This window comes from Pholcus phalangioides, unplaced genomic scaffold (genome assembly GCF_987345545.1).
Source record: "Pholcus phalangioides strain wild (caught in Gottingen) unplaced genomic scaffold, Ppha-v1.0 ptg000014l_1, whole genome shotgun sequence".
Lineage (NCBI taxonomy): Eukaryota > Metazoa > Arthropoda > Arachnida > Araneae > Pholcidae > Pholcus > Pholcus phalangioides.
Genome location: NW_028301607.1, coordinates 11,502,538 through 11,521,883, shown reverse-complemented (window position 1 = coordinate 11,521,883; position 19,346 = coordinate 11,502,538). Strand labels below are relative to the sequence as shown.

The following is a 19,346-nucleotide window of genomic DNA, read 5'->3' as shown; positions in this document are numbered from 1 at the left end:
TCGACTATATTTATCAAGTATTCTAGACCCATTTGGAGATTTTTTCATACATAATCACCGGTAAAAGCGATAAATTTCAAGTACCTGTCAAATTTACCTACGATGCTTGGGTATTATGCATAATCGCAAATCATCATTCGTAACTATCATTTGTAAATTGAAACTGTGCGCACTTCATTATTTTATTAAGATTAAAAATTATTCTTCAATCCACTTCTTCCAACTCTTTCACACGAAAAATTTGGAATTTTTGCGGCGCTCCAATAGTCTTTATGTCAGAGTCGCACAACCTCCGGCCCGTATGCCAAATGTGGCCCGCCAAGGGGATTCCATCCGATCCGCGAATGTTCTTCCGGTGGAAAAGTATCAATGCACGCAACAGCATAAATATGTAGGTCGACCATATTTCTTTCATAAAAATAAAATTGTCAAATGCAACTAAAGTTGCCAGTTACAGTCTAAAAAAATACCGTGTGAGTGAAGAAGTGAGTGGGAGAGCGATCAAGTAAGTTACCGTATAAGTAAATGAATATATGTGACAGTATAAGAGACCTAGTGAGTGCACGAATGACTGTATGAGTGAGCGAAGTCACTAACTTGGTTGTTAATACGGTAACTGATTTAGTGACTCATGCAGTCGCAAACCTGAACACAAAACGGTCACTCACTTGGTGACTCATGCAGTCACAAACCTGAACACAAAACGGTCACTCACTTGGTCATTCATACAGTCAGACACTTGGTCATTCATACAGTCAGACACTTGGTCATTCATACAGTCAGACACTTGGTCATTCATACAGTCAGACACTTGGTCATTCATACAGTCAGACACTTGGTCATTCATACAGTCAGACACTTGGTCATTCATACAGTCAGACACTTGGTCATTCATACAGTCAGACACTTGGTCATTCATACAGTCAGACACTTGATTATTCATATGGTCATTCACTCAACCATACCGTCACTCACATTCACCTGAAATGGTCACTCACTCATACACTCAATCACACAATCACTTTGTCGCACAATCACATATGTATAAAATGTTATTAAACAAAAAGACGTATATGTTTGACTATGAATATATTTATAAAACTATAATTTTTTTTGATAATGAATGAGTCATAATTATCATAATGTAGTTTCTAAGTCATGAAAATAATCTCAATTCTTGATTGCAAAAATTCAACTAAGTCTCGTTGAAAAAACGGAACATTTTATATGAAAAAAAAGTTGGGACGGACAAAAGTTATATACGGGAATATCCAATAAAATACGGGTCATATGGTCAATCATTATTTTATATACAAGTTTCTAGCCCGCGAGCGGCAGATATACCGCGTATCTGGTTCGCGGATTGATAAATTTGTGCACCCCTGCTCTATGTATTCCGCGCTCGTTTAAGCTTTGGAAATATATGCAGCAATTTTTGTTCTTACAAAACTTACGTAACTTCATTTCACACGCCACGGAGAAATCCTTATGAATTTCAATGAGAATGCGTCTTGTATCAAAGAAAATATCAAAACATATCAACAAATTTCTCTAGACACATCTTTGAAAAATGTGCATCATTCATCTTCCGGTATTTCGATCCTGGAATGAATTCAAAATAAACGTATTCGAAATTTGCATATCTTGTAATTTACGTGAGAATATACCAATATATATATATATATGGATATTTTTTGATTTATGGTGATAGGTATAGCGGAAGCGACTTCAATAACATTTTCATTTCGTTGAAAATAACGGGGGAAAAAGTTAGGTTTTTGTTAGAGTTTGAAATTTTTCCGAGAAGAAATTCAGAAATGAAACGGAGAAGATAATTTCTTATTTCTTTGTATTTCTTTTTGAGAATTTTTTAGAAAAATTATTAGTTATAGACTCTCTGTAATACCTTTGATGGGTTTGACGGAGAGTTTTTGTTTCAATTTACTAACAACAGCTTTTCTAAGATTCTTTAAAAATTCAAATTCTCCTATGTTAAAACATCTGTGATAGTAGTTCTTCTAACAATTCCGAAAACATTTTTCCGAAAACATTTTTCCGACAATAATTTTTCTAAAACCATCTTATCCGACACAATCTCTCTGATAGTGATTCTTCTAACAATAACTTTTCTGAATGACGTTTTTGACGTGATATGGCTCTTTTTTCTGATAACTTTTCTAAACTAATGATATTAGTTTTAAAAAATATATTTTTTTTCAAAATACTGCGCTGTCTCTAATCACAGCTTTTCTAACAACATATTTTTCGACAATCACTTTTCTAACATCATCTTCAACACAATCACTTTTCTAACATCATCTTCAACACAATCACTTTTCTAACATCATCTTCAACACAATCACTTTTCTAACATCATCTTCAACACAATCAGTTCTCTAACATATTGTTCGATAATAACTTCAACATATTATACAAATACAAATACAACGCCACAACAGACAAAATGCCCAACGAGGTGGCTGGTAAAAAGAAGCCCATAAAATTATTAAATTATTATTCGATAATAACTTTTATAAAATTATTATTCGATAATAACTTTTATAAAATTATTATTCGATAATAACTTTTCTAATACATTATTCGACAATAACTTTTCTAACATCATCTTCAACACAATCACTTTTCTTACATCATCTTCTACAATCACTTTTACAAATACAACGCCACAACAGGCAAATTGCCCAACGAGGTGCCTGACTTAAGAACATCATGGATCCCCAAGATATTTTTTGGAGGCCCTACCTACTACTGCTACACCGCACATGCACCCCCCCCCCGCGGAACCCCCAACGAATCGGTACATGCGGGAATGTACGTGTAGTGGAACCTGACGTGAAGTTTTTTTTTGTTTCTCTGTAATGCTTGTTATGTGTAGTGCTGCCATCTGCCACCAGTTTTTCTAACTATGAGTGAAGTTGTATGATTGAATGATTTATCGTTGTAGGAGTGTTGTTCTCTGTGGCGAGACTTTTTAACGGGGAGATCGGCTCGCATTTGCGCCTTGAAGTTGGGAACCACAGAAAACCAACTTCAGACGACCAACACTGTGGGGTTCAAACCCGGATCCTCGCATCGCGAGTCCGTCACTATAACCACTCGACCACCACAGCGGCACCTTCTTACGCCATCTTCTGCAATCACTTTTCTTACATCATCTTTGACCCAATCACTTTTCTGATATCAGAAAAGTAATTGTGGAAAAGATATGTATTCCACAATCACTTCTCTAACATATTATTTGGCAATAACTTTTCTAACAACAACTTCTCTAACAATAGCTTTTTGCTAACATTTTTTTTTCGACAGTAACTTCTCTGTCGCAGCTTTTCCAGTAATTCTAACTTTTCCCGACAATAATTTTTTTTTTAAAATTTGTTCAAGGTTCCATCAAGACTTTTCATTAAAAAGGGATCCTTTCTCCCATTAAATAAGAATTTTTTGAAATCCCATTAGAAAACAATTACTCTTTATGAAATTCATAAACATTTTATTTTTGTGTTTTAAATAATGTAAATAATTAATGAAGAGACATCCTTTTTGCTTTTTATTTAAGTAGTCTTTTTTTTTATTCGTTATCATATTCACTCGTTAAGTGGTGGGAAAATAATGCTTTTTTCCAGGCTTTTCCTTCTCCCAAAAATATTTCCTGGAAATGCGTGTAGCGTGCGGTGATATTGGATGTTTAAAAAAATTTTTTGTTTTTGTTTTGAATCTCGGGTACAATCTATGACGTTAATAAATCACCGTGAAAATATCTCGGCGCTCTCTTATCCGGAATCGCGTGTCCTGGAAGACGATATTTTTGTTTCGAGGTCTATCTTTTTTCTTTCCATCGTGTGTGTGACGCGTGACTGTCACGCAATTCCTATTCAACTTCCGTGTTATTCGTCTTGCAGATACAAAAAACTCGGGGTGTTTCTTTTTAGGATTTTACCGAAATTTTTTGGTAACAAACCCTGTTGTGATATATTTAGTTGTTATACAAAGAGCCTCGACGTGATTGCTGATGAAAAATTCATTCGGCGTTTAGGAACTGTGCTTTGCGTCATCCACTGGGATAAGGGCGCTTAACCTTTTGGAAAGTAAGGGCCACTTCGTGGGTTTGAAAACGTGTCGCGGGACAATTAAGTGGTCTGCGAATGTGCCACTGGTCACTTAAGTGATCTGGAATGTTTTTTTTTCTTGAAACAGCACAACTCAGGTCTATACTGCCGTAGGCAATTTGCTACCTAGTGAGTTGTGCCGGAGGTGTAAGTATGTGTACCTAACAGTCTGAGTGCGTATCCAGTGTTGTGTATGATTTTTCAGTGCTGCCATCTATATCTCAGAAGTGAAGTGAGTGATGTGTAGTGACTGGATATTTGTAGGCTTGTTGCTGTCTGTGGCGCGACTTTTTGACGGGGAGATCGGCTCGCATTTGCGCCTCGAAGTTGGGAAACGTAGGAAACCAACTTCAGCTGACCGCCACTGTGACGACGGCGGGGCTCGAACCCGGGTCGCCGCGATGCGAGTCCGTCACTATGACCACTCGACCACGACAGCGGCGATCTGGAAATATGCCGCTCACCACTTCATTAAAGTGACAATGTGCTAATGTGAGAAAGTGAATGAGAATGTGAAAGTGATGTGTAAATTCATCGCGGGCTACTCAAATGATTTGTAACTGCTCCGCGGGTCACTTGATTGAAGGGAGAATGTGCTGCGAGTCAGTCACTTAAGTGATTCTTAAATTTATCGCGATCTGTTTAAGTGATCTGGAACCATGCCGCGGGCCACTTATGTGATCTGGCAATGTGCCTCGTGCCACTTAATTGAAGTGAGAATGTGCCACGAGTCACTTGAGTTATCCGGAACTGTGCCGTGGATCACTTAAGTGATCTATAATCGTACCGCCTAGTTCATTTTTACTAAGTCCGGTTTGAGGTCAAGGGCCACATCAGATGACTCCAAGGGTCATATTTGGTCCGCAGGTCATGTGCATGTATGCATTTGGACGTAGGCATATAGTACTCGGAAGACGAGAAGAGTTACGCGAACTCCCCTCTCTGGAGAAAGTCCATTTCGGCGCGCGGAAAGGATAAAACTTATCCCGGGTTGCCAGTAAGGGCTGTCTTGGCGCAAATCGGTTCTCTCTTGTTATGAGGGTGTTCTTCACGCTTGAGTGAGCTGCGCTTTTTGTGTTGGCGTTTGTTAAAAGATGTAAATTGTTGTTATAAATTTCTGAAGTAAATTAATTTTTTTTATTTAAAAATTTGAATTTTTATTAAATTTAATATTTTGAACTAAAATATTTGATACGGAAAAAAATTCGAAGGGAGGGAGTAGTGATCATTTAGTAATAAAGGGAGTAAAATTACTTTAAATTAATAATTAAATTCCTAAAACAATAAAATAAATGAATTGTTATAAATTACTTTAAATTAAAACTTTAATACAAAAGGAGTATTATTTTAACATAATAATAATAATTTATTACTACTGTAAATTATATGGCATTTTCTTCGGTTTAATTTCTATACCGCAGCAAGAGAATGCCACCTGCTAGCAATTAGCCATTCTTCTTCTGTTCACCTTCTCTTATAGCCATATATATCATCGTCTTTTTTACTTTCTCGACAGAAGCTACTCATCTGTGGTGGTCGAGTGCTTATAGTGACGGACTCGCGATGCGAGGATCCGGGTTCGAACTCCACAGTGGTGGTCGGATGAAGTTGGTTTTCTGTGGTTCCCAACTTCAAGGCGCAAATGCGAGCCGATCTCCCCGTTAAAAAGTCTCGCCACAGAGAGCAACAGTCCTACAACGATAAATCATTCAATCATAACACTTCACTCATAGTTTGAAAAACTAGTGGCAGATGGCAGCACTACACATAACAAACATTACAGAGAAACAACAAAACTTCACGTCAGGTTTCACTACCCTTGCATGTACCGATTCGTTGGGGGGTTCCGCGGGGGGAGGGGTGTGTGGGCGGGGTGCATGTGTGGTGTAGTAGTAGTAGGTAGGGCCTCCAAAAAATGACTCGGGGATCCATGATGTTCTTAAGTCAGCCACCTCGTTGGGCAATTTGCCTGTTGTGGCGTTGTATTTGTATATGGGCTGTTTAAATAGGTGACAAATAAAAAGATTGAGCATGCCTGCTTGTCAAGTTTGCAGTTACGTCTATAGCCACCTTAAGGGCATGTCCCCCCCCCCCCCCCCAAGGACAGGGCTGACAAGGATCCAGCCGTGGGGCTCTGGCTGATTCTAATCATTTTTTACAACTATAAATTCATTTTAGAGTGACCCATCGAAGATTCCGATCTGAGAGCCCGGCTGCAAAATGTGGGAGCCATGCTTAAGGGCATCGGAGGAATGGTCCTCTCATGCTGCAGTAGGGATCCTGGCTGGGATCTCTCACCGGCCGTCCATTCTGAATTTACAGTGTGGAAAAAAAAAGAGAAGAAAATTATAATAATTCTCCTGTAGGCTGGATTTTGTCAGCCCATCCTGCTGGGGACCATGGTCGAAAATGTTTTATACGAGCAGTGTTCGGCTTCAGCTTGATGCATGGAACTGATTATTGAAAAAAGGCTGGAGTTTTCGATCCCTTCTGCGGAATAAAAAATATATTTTTTGTATTAAAATAAGTGCTCGAGCAGCCGGGCCGTCTTAAGAGCATCACGGGCTTTCCCGGGCCAAGTGATTTTTCTGAGGCCCTACCACGTAAATTCTGGAAAATTTCAACCAGATCTTATTTTTGTGAATATAATGCGACAATGCCTTAAGACGACACTGCCGAACAGCCGATGTTTACGCAACAAAAACACTGCGATGACGACGTTATCGAGAGCACTGACCGTGGCGCTTTTAGTGAAATTTCTAGGAGGCCAAAATAGCACTAAAGACGCCAAACAGGAAAGCGCCGTTGCTAATGCGCTATTCTCGATGGGCAGTTGCTTTACCTAGAACTCCTTAATACACGTATATGAAGGCGTCTTAGCTTTACCTAAAAGCATATAATAGAATCGTCCGGCGTGACGTAGCCCGTGTTCTTTTCGTGGTCGGTGGACTATACCTTTCGTTCCACTGCACTTAGTAACCTCACCTATGGTTGTTTTCGGACATGGAAGTTTATGCAAGTGATTGTGAAAAGCCTTGTCTCTTCGATGCTGACAAGGAACCTCAATTGCTGAAACACTGACTGGTGACCTGGGGGGGGGGGTTGCTTGCTCCATTAGTGAGAATCAGTATCTAACTGCAAGATGTCATAAAAAAACAACCATAATGACAATTATTCTCGAACCGGCCTTCTGCTGACTCTCAGCTCGAAGATGACGCGGCTCTTGCGGATTCTACTCGTTATTGTCGTACTTCTACGAGATCATATTTTGGTATTCGAACCGGTCCTCGCGATGGGTCCTCGCGATGGAAAGATGCAGGGAGAGGAAAAGCTCCTGTGTTCGTATCTCTTTCGAAATGTGCCAGCGTATTTTTGATTGTGAGTAACGTGCTGTTGGATTTAATAAAGTGCGCGGTTCGTTTTATTTTTTACCGGGTGTTTCTTTGACGTCGCGTTAAAAAGTTACGGACGATTAAATTTGACACTGGAAGCGGCGTGGCTTCTAATGGAGCTACAACGTTGATGACGTCACTGATCAAGTGTGACTTTTAAAGATGGTCTCCTGAAATTTCCCGGTGAGCTGTCTTCAATTAAATCTGCGAATAAGAAGGGTAATAACCAGAGGAACAATTTAAGATAACTTGAATTGAATTCGGTGACTTTGTTCTAGAGATATGAATTTTTGATTTGCACATGTTAAGTCTATGGGGTCTATTAGAAAAATTTTTTTGAATCCTTTCTATGTTTATTTTGACCATAATTTTGAAAATTTCCTATTAAGAGACCTGTGTATTTCTCTCCTCTTCAAACCGCATCGAAATATCTTTAGTTGTTAAATATTTACAATCGTTTGAAATTTTTCTCGTAATGGTTCCTACGAGAGTCTAACATGGTGTAACTTTATAGCGACACAATTTTTTACGAATTGTCCTTAAAAATAGCACAATATTTTGCCTGGATAATCTGTTTTGATTGCATTGTTCCGCCGCAAGAACCGAATTTCTACGATTAATTGAAGTTTTTATATGATTTTTCAAAATATGTTGTTTGTGCCAGGAGTCCCTGGTCAATTATGTAAACATTGCGGCCAAACGATAAAGATATACTATATCGATTAGAGTTTTGTAATTTGAGACCATGTGTCCCGATCAAAATGACTTTCATTGACCAATTGTCCCGTATTCGTACCGTTTTCTCCTCGAATAGTGTAATTGATGCTGCAGACTGTGTTGACACATGATATTACTCCAGGTCATACGTTCCGTTTTGGTTTCTCAAAATTCATTGAAACTGAAATATCCGAGAGTGTGAGAATGGAAAAGACACCCCCACCAACGGAAAAAGTGCTGTCAACCCCAAAGAGGTCTGCGGACGGACGCTATTATTTCAGAAATAAAAAGATCAACGACTCCATTGAGTTACAACATCATAAGAAACAGAAAACTCCCCGGGTAAAAAATAAGAACAAAAATTTCGATAGATTCCTCCAAATAATGATTTCATCGTCGGACGAGGAACAAGCCGACAGCACCGTAGAGATTTCAAACGGGTCTGAAACTTTTCATAGCTTAGAGATCGACTCGTATATGGATACGGAGAGCTTTCTGAACTCGACACAGTTAACACCCCCACTAAACGATGATGAACAAATTGTATCTACAGAGGACTGGCAGACTCAGTATGATGACAAAGACGGTGTCTCACAAGAAATTATAGGAGAGGAAAATGAATCAACGGCAACACATAGTCCATTGACAACATCAAGCAAGAGTTCAAAGGATCAACAACTGTATTCGATTCACGACATGATCAACAGCATGATCCGAATTAATACAGTTTCGGAACTTGACACTTCCATTCGTCAGCTGTTGGATGAATTAATAGATCTGATCCCCGAAGAACAAATGAACATACTCGATAGAAAAGGAGCTGATAGTTCCCTAAATAATTATGAGACAAATGGCGATAGGGGAAGCCATACAATTTCTGATTACAAAGACCAATCCTTGAGCTCCAAATTCTTCAGGGCTCCATTAGAGGAAGAAGATATGGATGATATCGTTTCTCCCAGTAGAGAAACTAAAAATTCAAAGAACATTTCTCAAAAGAAAAGGGAGGCCATATATAGCAGCCTCAGTCCTTTTCTTAAGGATAAATCGTCACATGGAGACAGACCAAAGTGGAATAAACCTCCCGACTCCAAGAGAGATCCGATGGATATTTCCAAAAATCGGAACACAGATGAAAAGGAATCCTCAGAAGCAAATGAGATATCACCTAGCTCAGCTGGGAGAACTATTCATGAACGGACTGACAAATCCTGCAACGCCAAAATGAATCCTCAAGTGCTTCCTATTAACGCACGAAAAACTTTCAAGGTAGATGACATCATCAAGGACTTGTTTCAAATCATAAATTACACTACGGGAGTGGGTAAGAATTTCAAATATGGGATACCAGCGACGCACCGGAGAAAAGCGAAGAAGAGGCTTGATATCCTATTACTGTGGTTGGGTGACCAAGAGAAGACTCTTACAACAAGAGCCACCCAAACACAGCAAACTGACGAAAGGCATGACTGGAATCATCCCACTGGAGTTGACATAATCACACAAACTGAAGAATGTTACAAGAAATCGCAGAGGGAGATCGAGGAAGTCTTTGGCATTAACAAAAACAATGAACTCACAGGCAGTAAGGAAAAGTCCCAACCACTGAGGCAAATGAATAACAAGACAAAACAGTGGAAATGTAAGGACGGCTCAACGAATAAACAAAACAACTATCTACACACCACTGAGGCTAAGGTGCCAATGCATATCCCGCATAAGACAACTCCCAATAACCACACGCCAACGTCAATACAAGCATCGGACCAAAGAAGGGATACAGAAGATGACAGTGATACTAGCCAGTATGTTACCGTCGAAGAAGTGGATTATACAAGAGAAACTATGGATGAGAAGACTCATCCACATAGAACTAATATACAGAAAAGGCTGTATAACATGTCCCTGCAACAAACATCAAAAACCGGGAGAAATTTGGAAAACCATGGCAAAGATACCGAAGATGATCTCGAGAGTGGTACATCCACCGAAGTACTGAACAAAAGACAAAAGCGAAAGCAACGGACCACAGCAAATGTAACCACAAGTGGTAAAACCTTCCCCCTGCTGTTGTATAGGAATAAAATTATGAAAAATCTACAAGCCACTAGTAATATAACTTCCCTTCATATTTTCAACAGCAAAATCAGTAACATCAGGAATATTAAAGGTGGAACTGCAATAGACTGTTTAAACCAGAACGATCGCCTGGAACTTAAGCGGTGGATTTTAAATGACAAAATCCTGAGGCAACTTTATTTTGTCGTAATTCCAGATGATCATCTGCCACGACCTAATTCAGTGAAACAGGGTCGAAGAGCGACACAACAAAATCAAGGATCCTTTGAAAAACAAGGATGTCAAGCCAGCAGGAAACAACCAAGAATTTGGACGTCAGTTTCTGGCCGTGGCACGATAACATCCTATTCATCGTCAAAAACTGCAGGTGGGATGATACCTAAACGTCAGCTGACAAATGGCACCACACTCTCCTATCCGAAGAGGACGGTCTCATATGCTGATGCATTGGAAAATGTAAACAATTTCCCTCTGCATTTGAAATTCTTTGAAGATGATTACATCAATCGAAAAATCATCTTAAATGACTTCTATGAACAAATGGAATATGAGCAACTATCTGACTATATATATGATATTATACCCAGGAAAAACGACATAGTAGTGAAATGCGCCCACTCATTAGCGGCTAAGGTCATCAGTGTCGCTGTTGGAAATAACTTCAAATTAAAATATCATCTATCGGCAAAGGGTGCCGCAACTTACGTATTCTAGTCTATAACAGTACTAATGTCCACAAACCTTAAAATACTTCAGATTAACTTGAACAGGAGTGAAACTGCCACTTATACTATGGTGCACCATATTTCTGAGAAAAAAATAGATATAGCCTTAATCCAGGAACCGTGGCAGTATAAAGGAATGCTTAAGGGCCTTCCTGGTATGTGGATGAAATTTAATTCACAAAATTGTAAAGCAGCTATAATAATTCCGAATAACAGAATAATTGCATCAAGTTTCTTGACATTCAGAAACAGTGTATCCGTAAAAATTTGTTTGACAAATAAAGAGCTAGTTCTGACATCAGCTTACGCCTCCCCATCCCAAAAAATAGAAGACACTATCACTGAACTTAATATTATTTCCCAGACAACTGGCAAAACTTCTTCAATCATTGGTGCCGATATGAATGCTCACCATATACATTGGGGTTACAAGGACATCGACAGCAGGGGACGTAAACTTTTAGATCTACTCAGGGCCCAACATCTTTCACTTCTCAATGATGGCAGCTGCACCTATAGTTGGGAGGATGCTTCGGGCAGCCCTGACGTCACGCTAACGAACGATGTAGACATCTTTCGGAGAACCCACTGGAGCATTTCTGATGAAGACAGCTTGAGTCCCCACTTCTATATACATCTAGCTCTGACCGAAAAAGCTAATTTACAAACCATCGCCAAGTATTCAAATTCTGAAAGAAGAGTTAGAAATTTTCTTCAAACTCTCGGTAGACAAATGCCTGATATCATTAGTGACTTACATCATGCGAGAAATAGAGAAGAGCTAGACAACTCTATTTCAAATTCGTTTAATTTAATATCATCAATAGGCAATAGGTGGCTCAAAATAACCACAACCACCAAAGAAGCTGCACCCTGGTGGAACAAAGAACTGGAGATGTCGAGAAAAGCTCTACGGTCTAGCAAGCGAAAATTCTACGCGGCCACCGATCAGAATAGAGGTGTATTGAAAGAGATTTTCCATCGAAGAAGGGCCTTGCATAATAAGCTTATCAAAAAGACCAAACACCAAGCGTGGAAACAATTTTGTGAGGCTTCTACTAATCCATTCGGCAAGGTCTTCAAGGCAGCTATAAGGCAAAAAAAAATTACGCCTCAAATATTCTCATATAACCCAGACAATGACAGCCAACGCGTGCAAGCACAACAATTACTTTCCGACATTTTTCCTGATGAAGGAAATGAAATAGGTCAGTCTTCCCAGACAGCTGACTGCGAGCGCATTTGTTTTGTTGAACCAGAAATTACTTCTAGCGAAATCAAAAGAGTCATTAGTCATTTAAATGACAAAAAAGCGCCTGGAATAGACATGATCAACAATATCCTGATCAAAAGAATCAACAGGACGTTCCCTGAATTTTTGTGCGTAATGTACAACCGATGCTTCCGACTTCTGCTGTTTCCTACACACTTTAAAAACAGTAAAGTATTACTGTTTTTGAAAAAAGATAAAAATCCTAGCCTACCTGAGTCATATAGGCCTATACATCTCCTGTCGACTGTAGGAAAAATATTTGAAAAGATAATTGCACAACGAATTGTATTCGAGTTAGACAAAGTTAATTGGATCAATGACCACCAATTTGGTTTCAGACATGGTGTCTCCACTGAACACGCTCTGGTTGCCATTCAGCAAGAAATTAATACACAGAAAAAGAAAAAGCACGACATGGCAATCATAACTCTTGACGTTCAAGGGGCTTTCGACTCTGTTAAATATCCAGTTATCCGCAGCAGATTAAATGAGGCTCCAATTTCCTCCCAGCTAAAGAAAATAGCCGAAGACATCCTTTCTAACCGTACAGTTTCAATAGTTACTGGCAGTGGAGCAGTGTCGAAACAATTAACTCAAGGTTGCCCACAGGGGTCCTGCTCTGGCCCACTATATTGGAATCTGGTACTTAACAACATCTTCCAGCTCAAGTGGCCAAATAACGTGCTGGTCCAGGCCTATGCGGATGACATTATCGTATTGGTCTCGGGCCCCACGGTGGAGGGAGTTGGTAAAAACGCCTCCAGCGTCCTGGCTGATATCAGCAACTGGCTAACTAAGAACGGCCTTAAATTAGCCACCAACAAAACAAACTTCCTATGGGTCTCCCCCAAAGGGAAACGTCCGCCACAAATTCGTTCGTCAAACAACTTCATCAAGAGACTCCGCAAAATTAAAATTCTAGGTATCCATTTTAACGACAAATTGGACTGGAAAGACCATATCACAGAGCTGAACACAAGATCCAATCAACTACTCACGAGGCTTCACTGCATAGCAGGCAGGAATTGGGGAATCAACACTAGGATGCGCAGGACTCTTTACATCACGGTCGCACAACGTATTCTGGTGTATGGAGCCGCCATATGGGGAGCCAATGCTACCGTATCCCTACAGAAGCGCCTTGACTCAATTCAGAGGGGATATCTGCTATATATCTCTAAGGCCTACTCAACTACGCCCACAAATGCACTACAAGTCATACTGGGATTGCCCCCACTCAGTCTCCTGGTAGAATGTGAAGCCAAATTTAGCCTCTTGACCCGTCTGAAAACTCCTGTTACGCTGGGGAATGGCGAGACACTTTCCTACGTCCAGATGGAAAGGAAAATCACAGGATGGTCCCAGCATCCTTCACAATCTGTGGAGGAATGCCGCATTGACCTAAAAGGAGAAATACACCCACAGGCTGAATATAAGATATACACTGATGGCTCCAAGACTGAGCATGGAGTGGCTTCGGCCATGGTTACCTTTCAGGATGACTTGGAGATAAGTAACTGGAGCAATAAACTCAATGATCTAAATACGGTATTTCAGGCGGAGCTGTTTGCGCTGCTCACAGCTACGCAACAGGCAAGCGCTAGCAAGAAAGAAACACACATTCTTTCTGATTCACTTTCTTCATTATATGCGGTTCTAGACCCCCTATCACGCCACATGATGGCTCGGAAAATTAGAGACCTGTTACTGCCAAATAGACATATCTATATCTCGTGGATCAAAGCGCATAGTGAAAATACTGGGAATGAAGCAGCTGATCGGTTAGCCAAAAGAGCGACCGAAAGACCAGAAACAGATTTCTCCATCCTTCTTCCAAAGTCGTGGGCGATGAAGAAGTTGCAAAATGATCTGTTACAGAAATGGCAATCGCGATGGTCAAATGACACGAAAACAGGTCGTAAGATATATGAAGTTCTCCCACAAGTTAAATGCTCTAGTTATGGCTGGTCTAGAGAGGCTATTTTATTTTTTTCAGAGCATGGCCCCTTCCCCTCCTATCGTCATCGTTTTCATAAGAGTAGGTTTTCAAGCATGTGTAAATGTGGAGGGGAGGGAACCGTCTTTCACTATGCTACGGCATGCGAGTATACCAAGGACTTTCATTTTGGCTCTACTACGCCACAGAATTACACCACTTGGAAGAAACAGTTACTGAGAAAACACTCCAGAATCGAAAGAATTAAGCGCCTTATTAGATACGTCATTTCAAACGAAGATAAATTAACAGTCACGAAACAGTGCCAAAGTACGAATGTTTCAGCTCCCTCACAAGCTGATAACAACCCTTCATCAGACTCAGACTATGATCCTCTGGCATGAAATGCGATATTTTGGGATTGTCTCACGGTGTCTTTGTGCGCGACTTCTGATAGACAATGAAGTTCCCTGATTCCCGTTGCTGTCAATGGACAATGTCGCCTGTCTTGTATATATTATATATATATGAGTGTTTATATGCTTGTATATATATGTTTATGTATCTTATATATGTGTGTCTATAGTTATTTGTGGGCCCCCTTCGTGGCCTGCTGGCGACGTGCGTATGCACCTGCCCATGTAACCTCAACTTTTTGTCTTCTTATCCGCTGGTGGTCTTTGGGTGCTTAGTGCTCCGGATATTGAATCGCTCTTCCACCATGGCCCAAACCCTCTGGGTGACCAGCTTATATCCCCTATGGGGACAGAGCGGGGGCCATGGTCGGTTTCGGGTATTCGAACCCTAGAAGGGCCGGACTATAAGATGTTTCCATTGCTTTATTACGCTGAGAAGCTTCCGTTGGGAAGTAATCATCCACTAGGACCCTGGTCCGTGCATCGAAGAGATTACTACGCTTAGCGTCATCCAATGCTCAATAGTCATCTCATTGCTTTACTGTACTTTCAGTTTGATGACGCTTGGATGACTTTTCCTATGGAAGCTTCTAAGTGCAGTAAAGTAATGAGGAGATCACTACTATCCTATGTAAGTCGCTATGCACGTGAAAGCGATCGGATGACTACTGCTTATTTAAAGACGAAAAGCGCAGTGATTTTTTTTCATTGTAAATAGTCATTTCACCAGGTCGAGCTGGTAATTTGAGCTTAGTGTCATCTGTTGGGAAGTCGTCATCCACCAAGTTCCCGTTTAATGCATTGAGAAGATTAATGCACTCAATGTCATCCATTGGGGGCAGTAGTCATCCCATTGCTTTACTGCGCTTGACGGCTTCCTTTAGGAAGTAGTCATCCAAGCCTCAAAGTGCAAAAAAAGCAATGAAACTGATACTAAGTATTGGATGGCTCAAAGCGTAGTAATCTTCTCAATGCACAAATCGGGGGTCTGATTACAAACCTTAGGACTTGGACACGTAATTACAATTCTTAAAGTCTTAGTAACACAAGACGCATTAGCACGCAGTGGTTGGTTACTATGAGCAAGAAAGATAGCAAGATGTCATGAGGGGTGAATCTTTTGGCGGAACTGAATTTCGCCAAATTATTCGCAAGGCGCATTTTAGTTGAATTACGAAAGTCTCTTATAATTCTCTTCTACAATCTTATTCACAAAAGATGATGGAAATCCACTGAAAATAAATAATTTGGCCTTTAAAAAGTTTCATTTGCAAATTAATAAAATATAACAATGAAATTTGAAACAAGAATCGAAAAAATGCCTGCAACCACGTGAGTAAATAAAACGATAAAGAAAAAACCCCAATTCGCTAAATGTAAATTTCGCCAAGTATTTCACTATGAATGACGTAATTGCTCATCACTCATTACGACCAATAGCGATGTGCTAAATTCTTTATAATGTATCTAGGAATGTAAAGTTTGCTTATATGTGGCCTGTGGACCAAAATTAGCGCATGGGGATCGTGTAAAAAAATTTCTTATTTTATTTTTTGTTTGTTTATGTAAGACCCCGCTAAAAATTACATTTTTAGGAACTGCATGCCATTTGGGAACTTTTTGTACTTGGCAGTATATTTTTAACGTTAGCAAAGATAGTCAGTCCTGTGGACAAATTATTTGAATCACCAGGTTTGCTTGAACCTTGTTGTTTCATTTTCAGGTGTCAGTAAAGAGTTACGTCTCCACGAAGCTTCCCTAAAAAACGACGTCGAGTTAACTAGGAATCTATTGGAGACAAAGATCGACGTCAACACCAAAGGACACGTGAGTCTATATCTTTGTGATATTCTGTCTTCGCCGTTTCAGGAAGTTATCGGGCACTAAGTATTAAACAATAGAAAACGTGAACCCTCTTTTTTCATGGGTCATCATCAGAGGCGTATTTACAGGCGAGCTATGCGCACTATAGCCCAGGGTGGTAAGTTCTGAGGTACGGCATATTTGATTAGTGAGTGGTCAAGAAAATTAGAGTATAATGGGAGAGCGGTGGCAAAACCATAAATCTGCCTCTGCATAGAGATCGTGGGTCTAGGTCAGTGTAGGACCAAAAGGTTGACTTATAGAGTGGGGGACCAGGCGAGTGAGTGACAAAAAAGTGACCAAAACATTATGCTGGCATGTGACTGACCTAAGGACTGGGTCATTGAACGACCACACTAGTTACCTTAAGAGTATGCAAGCATGTGTGTGACCAGAAAAGTGTCGTAGAGAGCGAGGGACTAGGTTAATATGTGAAGACAAAGTGTCGTAAAGAGAAAGAGACTAGGTCAGCGTGAGCGACCAAAAGAGTGGCCTAGAGAATGTGCAAGTATGTGAGTGACCAAATGGGTGTCGTAGAAAGCAAGATATATATACATTATATATATATATTAATTCACTGTGTGTAACCTGTGTGAGCATAAAAATTATCCATAAAATATTCACACATGTAAGTGATCAAAAAATCGACTTAGGGAGTGAGGGGACCAGGTTAATTAAGGGAAGAAGGAGTGATTTAGAGCGTGTGTCAGTGTGTGAGCGATTAAAAGAGAGGCAGAGACAGCCATTTTGACTGAGGGGGCAAAGCAGGCTATAACCCAGGGTGCCAAATTTGAGGAATGAGTGATCAAGGAAATTAGACTAGAATGGGAGAAGGGCAGCAAAACCATAAATCCAGGTTATCGTAGTTGTAGAGGAAAATGCTGTATCGTTCCTACAACAAGCACTAATGTACCATGAACTTGTTATTCTTAACACTCGTTTTACACGCAAAAAATACAACGTTATCCGCCATTAACTCTGATGAGAAAGAACTACATACTCACTCCATTGAGTGGATGTATGTTGGCGATCGAATAATTCCGAAGCGTTCACTTCGCTTAATGTACCATGAGCCCATGAGCCTTGAGTGGTTCATCCTCTTATGCCTGATTCGCCAGTTTCTTCTTCTTTCGTTTGAACAACTGACCACGGTCAACAAATGAAATATAAAAAAAAACGATGTTGGCAGTAAGCAAAGTGCCCAAAAAGAGTTTGTTTTTCTTCTCTCCTCTTTTCTTTCGAATCCGATATACGAACACTTTCTTGAGATAAAAAAGCTAAATAAAAACACAAAAAGTGGAATCAAGTAATGGAAACGGTACTTTTTAGATGATTGATTGAATCTCCTCCCAAATGGTGCGCATCTGCACCATTTCCCTCTGCAAACACCAAAAAACAGATAAAATACTTTTCAAATTGCTTCCATCAAGTTCCAGATGGTCTTCATCATGTTAGTTACGTCCATCAGCGAAAGTAGAGTAAATAAAGGGATCAGTAGAAGCAAAGCAAATGCTTTACTCGATATTTCCAGCATTTTTTATGTAAGTGGGCATTTACATTTCAATTTTTTGAGCAAAAGTTGTCGACATTACCATCCGGAAACTTATGAATAACTGCGTCGGAAAATGCCTAGATGATTTGCAATTCGGCTTTAGGAAGAAATCGGCGACAAAAGATGCAGTAACAGCGTTAAGAGTGATAGCTGAGAACCTAAACACGGTGGGAAGAAGGTTATACCTCTGTTTCATTGATTATGAAAGCTTTCGATAGTGTCAACTAGAGTGGACTATTCCCAATACTACAACAAATCGGGTGTCCAGAAAAATTATTAAACCTAATCCGTGACTTATATACAATACAAAAGGCAATTATGAGATTAGAAGGCGGCGACACCAAACCAGCTCGCATCTGTCGCGGGGTCCGACAAGGATGCCTACTATCACCAAGGTTATTTAATGTCATTGCAGAGCTAATTTTAAACGAGGCTTTTGATGAATATAATGAATGTATCCGAATAGGGGGCCAGATAGTGAAAACGATAAAGTTTGCGGATGACCTTGCTGTATTGACAGGATGCCCGGGAACGTTGACGAGACAACTCTCGAGGATTAACCACAGGGTCCAGAAGTACGGAATGGAAATAAATACAGTCAAACCTCGTTAATGAGTCACTCTTGGGAGAGCAAAAATATGACTTAGTAAGCGGAGTGACTCGTTAAACGGAGTAAGCCATAGCTGTGCCAATCCCTGAACGAGGACAATTGGGACTTCCAAACAGCGACTCGGTAAGCGGAGTGACGTGTTAATTGGGTGACGCACTAACGAGGTTTGACTGTATAAGCAAAACGAAAACAATGTCAACAGGCAAAAGAAAGCTCATCGCTTCACAACAAAAAATAAAGGTCAACAAGTAACATCGCCCAAGTAGCTTGGGAAGCTTGATCACGGAAGATGGCTACTGCAGCAATGACACGAGATCTAAAATCACCCTCGCTAAACAAGAATTCCGCGCTAAACAAGGATTGTTAACGAACAAAAACTTACCGATTAAACTACGAAACCACTTGATTAAGGTATATATATATGTGTGGTCTACCGCACTATACGGATCAGAGACTTGGACAATAAACAAGAGAGTCGTGAAATGATTAAAAAAGCACTCGAAATGTGATGCTGGAGGCTCATGGAGCGCATAAGCTGGGCATTGAAAAGATCAATATTCACAAGTATTAACGCAGGTTGAAGAAAATCACCAAATCCTGGAAAATATTAATTGCAGACGCCTACACTTGTTGGAACATGTTCTCCGACACGGCGAATC

The 19,346-nt window shown here is 40.1% G+C and overlaps 1 protein-coding gene across 2 annotated transcripts in view; it reads left to right on the top strand.

Annotated features, from left to right (window-relative positions):
* The window catches only part of LOC149078150 (uncharacterized), a 120,062-nt gene that overhangs the window by 55,767 nt on the left and 44,949 nt on the right, over positions 1-19,346 (top strand). For both annotated transcript variants that reach the window (XM_089241744.1, XM_089241745.1), the window contains exon 2: positions 16,386-16,489. In XM_089241744.1, the coding sequence (XP_089097870.1) occupies positions 16,386-16,489 (104 nt within the window). The remainder of the gene's footprint in view (positions 1-16,385; positions 16,490-19,346) is intronic.